The sequence below is a fragment of the Helianthus annuus genome, chromosome 17, assembly GCF_002127325.2.
Source record: "Helianthus annuus cultivar XRQ/B chromosome 17, HanXRQr2.0-SUNRISE, whole genome shotgun sequence".
NCBI lineage: Eukaryota > Viridiplantae > Streptophyta > Magnoliopsida > Asterales > Asteraceae > Helianthus > Helianthus annuus.
Genome location: NC_035449.2, coordinates 134,095,002 through 134,103,260, shown reverse-complemented (window position 1 = coordinate 134,103,260; position 8,259 = coordinate 134,095,002). Strand labels below are relative to the sequence as shown.

Here is an 8,259-nt window from a genome sequence, read left to right as displayed (position 1 = left end):
TAAATAAAAATATGTTATTTTGCCAATATGGAGAATCTTGGGTAATTGACAATAAGGAGATGTCACATTTTTATTGGTGTAGCATTTCTATGGAGCAATCAAGTTCGTCCAAACAAAACTATATTCTTTTTTGCATCAAACCAACCAATCAAAAGTTTTAAGAATCTTATTTTCTTTTCTTGAAACTTTTAATAAATATTAATGATTTATCCAATGTTTGAGAGTAAATTGTCATTTTAGTCCTTGAGTTTTTGTGTAAATTGTCGTTTTAGTTCAAATAGTTTTTTTTTTCTCTTTTGGGTCCCTGACTTTTCCTTTTTCTTGCTATTTTGATCACATTGCCTAACTTAGTCTAAAAACTAGGTTATAATCAGGGGTAGTTTTTGCATTAAATTATTATGAGATTTATAAATTATGTTGTAAACTACCCTGGTTATCACTACACAACAGTTATACCAAAAATACTTTGGTTATAACCAAAATTTTAGACTAAGTTAGGCAATGTGATCAAAATGGCAAGAAAATGGAAAAGTCAGAGACCCAGAGGAGAAAAAAAAAAACTATTTAGACTAAAATGGCAATTTGGACCAAACCTTATGGACTAAAATGGCAATTTACTCTATTAAAAATTTAAAACGAAAGATATGATTCATCAAACATTACTATATATTCCAAAAGTGAGAAAGAAAGAAAATATAAGTGATAAAAGTTAAACAGCTCGTTCCAATTCCCAAACCAAACGATTTAAACCAGCAAACCATCACCATGAACCGAATCGTTTGGATTTCAAACCAGCCGTCTTACTTTAGTTTAAACAGTTTGATTGATTTTAACAGTTTCTAAACACACGTTATTTTCATCATATATGATAGATGTACTATGTCATGTTTATTTCTCATTTTTGTGGGTGAGAAAAATGAAGAGTGCATGAAGAAAGGCATAAATAAAGGGACACCCATCCTCCCACTACCATTCATTAGATTCCTTTAGAGTCAATTCTTGATCCTCCATTTGAGATGGAAAAGTCATGGAAGCACCAAAGGTTATCTTTTTCAAGAGGATACCAACTATTGAAAACAATAAGCATCTTGTGCCCAAAAATTTGTGCTTTCATAACAATATGCAATAATTGTGCCCAAAAATTTGTGCTATCATAACAATATGCAATAAGAGACAAGTCCCCTATACAACATTATCAAAAAGTAATAATTTCATATTACACCCGTATACCAATAAGCGAAAAGAAATTGGCATCAACCAGTTAGGATACCATAACCATAACCTAGACCTATCAACCGACAAATCTTGTTTTGACTACCACACAAATGGGTCAACCCTTTTATTTGGGAATGAATAGTATTAGCACTAGATAACAACAATCAAGAATGAAAGGTTTCTCATCAATCAATACCCATGATCTATAATTGTATGAAAGGGAAAAGCATTAGGGTAGGATGGGTCAAATCAAGGTGGAGTTGTTGAATTTGCATTTTGCGTTTGAACGGTTTTGAAGTTCAAGACACCTGCAAGTCCTTTTCCTTTGGCAAGCTGCTCAAGTTCCTGAATTTTTTGCTTTAGAGATTCTAATTCTTCTGCTAAAGCTTCGTCTCGTTGCCTCATAACCTATGGAAATAAGGATGTATATTAAAAGACTATGACTAAAATTGAGGTGGGTTACATAGAGGTCTTGATCTTGATTTTGATCCATTTGTGTTATTGGTCAATTCAGGTAAGTTTTTATATCACTAACGGGTCAAATGGATGAAAAGAAACATGCCATATGGGCTGAACACTTGGACATGTCAAACGAGTTGAAAGTCAACATGAGTGTGTTTTTAATGCATATAGCATCCTAAATCAGTTTATTCAAAACATTATATAATTGTTGAGATAATGCGATTTCTTAATCATACGTGACACACTATTTATTTATTAAAAAAACAATTTTATTGTGTTTTGCTTCAACATGTACCTAAAGACTATCGTTTTCTATCTCAAACCTGTTAGACATCCTGCATTAGGCTGTAAACGAACCAAACGTTCATAAACTTTTCGGCAGGAGTTCGTTTTTTAAAATAAACGAACGAACATGAACAATTTTGTTGTTCATTGAATTAAACGAACGAACATGAACACACGTTTTGTTCGTTCATTTATGTTTGTCACCATCCTTTTATGTTCTTTATTTACGTTCATTTATGTTCATTTAAGTTAAATAAATACGTAACTAGTTATAATTATACAAATATAAACATTAAACGGGATTTCTAACTACTTATAAAAATAACTAATTAGTATTTTTTTTTTTTGAACGGCAAATTTGGATCACTGACAAATCATTGGAGCATCATCGTGCCACCAGCGGAGCCACCTGATCATATCCATCTCCACTAGGCAATAATGCCTATACACCAGTTCAGGATGAAACCCAATAAATATGGGAAAAACCCCCTTATGGGAATCGAACCCAGGACCTAATGGTCCCTAAGCCTTATCCCACCCCCAAGATGCCACTAGGCTATATTGCCATGGGGAACTAATTAGTAATTGGGCTTCCTAGTAATAAAATGGGCTTTCGTACTGAACTTATCGTAACTAATCACTAATTTATATTAAAAAACTACTTTTTGTTCGTTTATGTTTGGTCTGTTATGTTCATTTGTGTTCGTTATATTTATTAAATTACGTTCGTATACGTTTGTTTGTTTATGTTCATTTACATTCGTGAACTGTTCGAATAGGTTTTAAACGAACACGAACATGTTCATTTTCTTGAAGAACAAACATGAACAAAAACATATGTTCGATTATATGTTCATGTTCGCATTCGGTTAAAGTTAAATGAACGAACAAGTTCATGTCCGTTCGGTTCTTTTATAGGCCCAACGTGCATATATGCCACTTGTACCAAAAACAAATTTGTGTTTAGGTACTTAATATCATTACACTTATACAGCACAAAAGAGATTGCACCAAAAATGAAGCCAGATATGAGTAATAGTATAGATCTTATCCTTAAAAAGCATACTAAAATGCGTTTTGGTAAATTTGGAAATACGTCACATTGTCATGGGCATGCGTAATCTAGTATGATGACTGGTATTTTCAAACTTAGCTTGTGATCACAACTCATAATATTAGTTTTGCTAAGTGGGAAAACGGGCAAGTCAAAAGCAAGGTTTAAAAAAACGGAAACGAGTTTCGAGGCGTTTTCCCTTCGCCTCACGAGGCGTAAGCCTCGGGGCGAACCGAGGCGTAAGCCCGAGGCGGAGTTAAAAAATAAATATAAATATTATATATCTTATAAAAATAGTAATACTAACTAAATTCATCATCAAATTCATCAAAATAATCAAAAACACACATAAAAAAGACATAAACTGCTTGAAATTGACACAAAAACTCAAAAACATAAAAAACAAATATCAAAAACCCCTGAGGCGCACCTGAGGCGCAGCCTTTTTAGCGCCTCAGCCCCTCTGAGGCGCACATACAGTATAAACTCCCTGAGGCGCGCCTCGGAATCGTTTTTTGGCCGTTTCGCCTTGAGGCACGCCTCAGCCGTTTTTTAAAACCATGGTCAAAAGGCGTTCTGTCAAAATAGGTTGGTTGTCCCACAAACACTCTTTTAATCCAAATAAATATATATATATATAAATAACTAACGTGCTCTTACTAATATTACAATTTAAGGGTATCTTACGCATTTGAACACACTTCCGATGACTCTCTACCCAGTTGATAGTTTCCGTTAAGGTTAATTCTTTAACATAACCCGTTTGAACCGTTAGGGACAGAGCATAACTAAATTGACCCAAATATTTTTGACACCCTAGTTTTTGGGTGAATATCATATGAGCGCTGCAGTGGGTAATGGATATTTAGCATCACTAGAACGTATTTTGCAAGGTATAAAAGTCAAACTTACCTCCATTTCATGTCTGCGGGCTTCCTCTTTTTTGGCTTCTGATCGAGCACTTCTTTGCACCTCAAAAATGAGGGCTACTCCGGCGACCTATTTGAAATTTTATAAAATATAATAAGCCACCCTTAAATAAATAAATAAATATAAAGTCGGATCAAGCTACATAACCATTTATCACGCAAATCTTTGATGATTGGTTGAGAACAAATTCATGCGAGCTCTTTATAGATAAAAGATATCAAAATGTACCCATTGACTTCAGATAATAAATTAAACCGCTAAAGAGTCTAGAACAAGTATTACAAGGTCATAAGCGACCTTCATGGACAAACTATGTTTCAAGATCAAAAAAGAAGTATAAAAATAAATTAATAAATATATTAGACATCCTAATGATGAGGATCCAGCAACTAACTTCTCTATTTGTTATTCCCCTTCAAATATAAAATATGCTATGCAATTTTGTGTGCATGGAAGACATTAGACAACATGATGAATAGTATAAACCAAGTGAGATGTTAACAATAGAGTGGACCGTAAGTCTAAGTTGTCAAAGACGCAAGGCACAGGCGAGGCGCATCGGCCTCGCCCGGAGCCTAGGCGCAAAAAAAGCATGGGCTTTTTTAAGAAAAGCGCACATAGAGAAAAAAATATAAAAAATATGTTATGCTTTGAAAATAAATAAGATTCCACATATAAAATAAATTATATATGCCATTTAAGATCATGTAGGTAATAGTTCGTAGCAAAAGTTTAGGACTTATACACACGTAGTGATGCCAAAAGTTATACCCAAAGTTACTAGGAATTATACAAACGTTTGCGGTTACTAAAACATCTAAACTTGTAGTTCATCATCAATCATCAAGACCATCATCAAAGTCATCAGAATTTCCATCAACATCAATTGGATATTCAGCTTCGGATCGCCTCGCTGCGCCCGAGCGCCTAGGCGCGCGCCTTTTGCGCCTGAGCACCGTTTTTACAAAAAAAAAAACCCATTTTTGCGCCTAAGCTACCACCAGGCGCTATAGGCGCGCCTCGCTGCGCCCGTGCGCCTAGGCGCGCGCTTTTTGCGTTTTTGACAACTATGTCGTAAGTTAGAAAAACTTGCATAATTGCATGTAATTAGTTATGCAGTTAATATCGGTTATCGCCTATCGGCCCTTTACAAACTATCGGTCCAGAATATCAGTTCCGATATTATCGGCAACGTTGAACGATACTTGATCGTGACCAATATTTTGGATGTCTTGGTTGATGTGGACTCGGAGGAAGATTTCATGGCTTATGATTAGATCATGTTTTAAAATATTGGCACTTTTGAGTTTTGACTTTTGATATTACTATTAATATTATATATGTTTTACGCAGGGGCGGAACCAAAGGGGGGTCAAGAGGTCCACCGACCCCCCGGGAATAGCAATTTGTAAGATTTTTATATGTACAATATGAGATTTTTCTAGGAAAAAACATGTTTTAGACTCTCTAGTTGTAGCCGGTAGAAAAGAGAGTCTTATAATGACCCCCTGATAAAGAAGTTCTGGTTCTGCCACTGGTTTTACGTTTTGTATATGTGTGATATTAAAATTACTGATATCCCACACCGATAACCTATATCTCAAATATCAACCCTTGACCGATATTTGATTTTGGACCGCATTAACTATATAGACTTTGGCCAGTCTCTAGTGTCATGCTCCATGCAACAAAGTATGAGGATTTGCCATGCAGATCTCATAGAGTCATATGCGCTTACAATGTGAGACAATGACCTTTTTCAACTTGGAGATAATTACGACATAATAAGAGCTACATAATTGTTAATTGATAATTTTCTATCAAGTGTACTTATTTGCTGCAATGAATCAAGCAGTTTCCCATTTATCTTTGCAACGGTCAACTGTTATTATTCTTTGCATCACGTTTTACCATATTAGAATTTCTTGGCATTGCTTTCTAGGTTCTTCTGATATGTGCAATTCTTCTCTAACTATAAGTAGATTAATGAGACTTGAACAGACAATTAATACGATGAAGAAGAAGTTTAGTGTTTAGATAGCAGGAACAACAATATATCGACTTACCGAGAAGACAAAGAGTTCACTTATAAGGTCCCCAGCTGCCTGAACGGCTTTCTCCTCATCCAACGGCCGAATTTCGACATCTGTTGCATGCCCATAAATTCGTCTTTGTATTGTCGTTGTTAGCCTGTGGTTTGCCTATTCCATTATTCAACACCAAGAGAACACATAATTCAATATTCGTCGATAACATTCAAACTTAGTGATTTGCAAACAAAGAAGAATTAATACGTATCACAATCATCTAGCTTCTTTATTCAATTGTACTTATGCCAGATTTAGGAGCCTAAAATGCTCATACAACTTGATTAATTTGTGACATTGCATCCTAACTGAGCAACCGGTTTGAATTTTGCAATTTTACAAGGGTGAGAAGATTGATCTTGTGTCCCTATGTGGGTCATCAACAAGATCAAAAGTTCACACTGCAACTAATGCATACCAAATTCTGCTAAAGCTACGAAGCACTTTGTTGCTATAGCCCATAGTTGTTAATAGCGGCTATAGCAACCGTATAGCGCGCTATGTAGCCATGCGACGTAGTGTTGCTATATGGGTCATAGTGACAAATAGCGATGATAGCGATTGTTTTTTTTTTTTTTTTGATGTAAATAGCAATTAGATATAGCTATAAAATAGCTGGATTTATAGGTTTTTGTTAAATATACATGTAAATTAGCATATATACAAGGGTATTTTGATGTAATATACATATAAAAATTTTCAAAATTACTTTTATAGTGTAATCGCTATTCGCTACGTAGCCTATAGGTGCCTTGTCGCTATTTGCTATCGACAACTATGGCTATAGCATTTGTGACTTTTAGGTTTTGGTTGTCTCTAATCTCTATGCTGTATTTCGGGCACAAATTCCTCCATTTTAGTGAGGTGTCGCAATGTTAGTACCCCGACCTGTTTGGATGTTTCAAAAATGTTAGTAGTTCAGCAGATATATAGCATTAAAATTTCATTTTTCCTCACATACCTCTGTTCTGATCTCTTCATCTACGCGGGACGTTTAAAAAAGATTGTGAAATATACGTGGGTAAGAACAAAACAAAGATTTAGACTACTAGTTGTATTTCATTGTCATTATGCCAGTAGGCCCAAAACCTTAAATGATAGACCAAAAAGAAAAGAGAACGTCCCCGAAACGGGTACGGCAAAGGTACGGATCAGGAATGTTGATCGCGATATTGGAATTTGAAAGGGTTAAAACCCTAAAAATAAAAGGAAACGTCCCCGAAACGTTTTTGGATCCGTCCCCTCAACCCGGAAACGTTTGGGAAACGTCTCATGGCGTTTCCGTCCCCTGGACGGGTACTCATGGCTTGTCGGCGTCCCCGTGCTTCATATCTTTCATGTTCTACTTCAATTTGCAAAAAACGAGACAACCCGCTCATGAGCGAGCTACTCGAGATTGGCTCACTAAAATATCTAATCGAGCCGAGCTTAGACGAGCTCGAGCCTAAAACTAAGATCGTTTAATAAACGAGCTTTATACATAGAGCTCGAAACAAGCCGAGCTAGTTTGCAAAACCATAAAGACAACAATTCAGTTTATCTACTCCAAATCTAGCCCTACAATCCACAAACTTGATACCATTGTACACTTCAGATTAACCAAAAAGAAACCCAAATACCCAATGCTAACAAACATCACTTCAATTACATAGAGAAGATAAGAAAACACATGAAGAATCAGTTGACTACCTGTGCAAAACCGATGATTGAAGTTCGAAATTTGGGGTGAATTGCAGCCTGTTGTTTGAGCCTCTTAGCAATGGGTTTGCTTAAAGTTTTCAATGCGAGAGTACCGAGCTTTAGTAGTGGGAGAACCATTCCCCTTTCGTCCCGATCTGATAACTAGCTATTATTATGTAGAAAAATGTTGCACACCAAGTGTTTGATGAAATGCTGATTAGGAATAAGATGAAGAAACTGTGTATATATATATAGTTGATCCGTTCACTGATAATTGATTGATCAGGTGGATTGTAAATGTAAGAGCATTCTCATCCAAATCATCAAAATCTGTGTGGGAGGTTTTTAAAATATAAGAAGTATAAAAAGTGGTTGTGAGTGGAGGAGAGAGAAAATGTTACTGTTCATCTGTATATTTGGGGGGACACTGTTCACCCCCTATACTTTTTTAATATATATTGAAAGTGGTTGTGAGTGGAGGAGAGAGAAAATGTAATATATATTGAAAAGGAGAGAGAAAAAGTATTTGTTTTTAGTGAAAATATA

At 35.5% G+C, this 8,259-nt stretch overlaps 1 protein-coding gene across 1 annotated transcript; it reads right to left on the bottom strand.

Moving 5' to 3' along the window:
* Positions 1-1,132: 1,132 nt before the first annotated feature.
* LOC110921523 (OPA3-like protein) lies at positions 1,133-8,017 on the bottom strand. The gene is made up of 4 exons (XM_022165861.2): positions 7,723-8,017; positions 6,013-6,147; positions 3,929-4,015; positions 1,133-1,623 (listed from the first exon to the last, which is right to left on the bottom strand). Exons 1-4 carry the CDS (start codon positions 7,849-7,851, stop codon positions 1,465-1,467), a joined length of 510 nt encoding a protein of 169 aa, XP_022021553.1. The 5' UTR covers positions 7,852-8,017; the 3' UTR covers positions 1,133-1,464.
* Between the last annotated feature and the right edge of the window lie 242 nt (positions 8,018-8,259).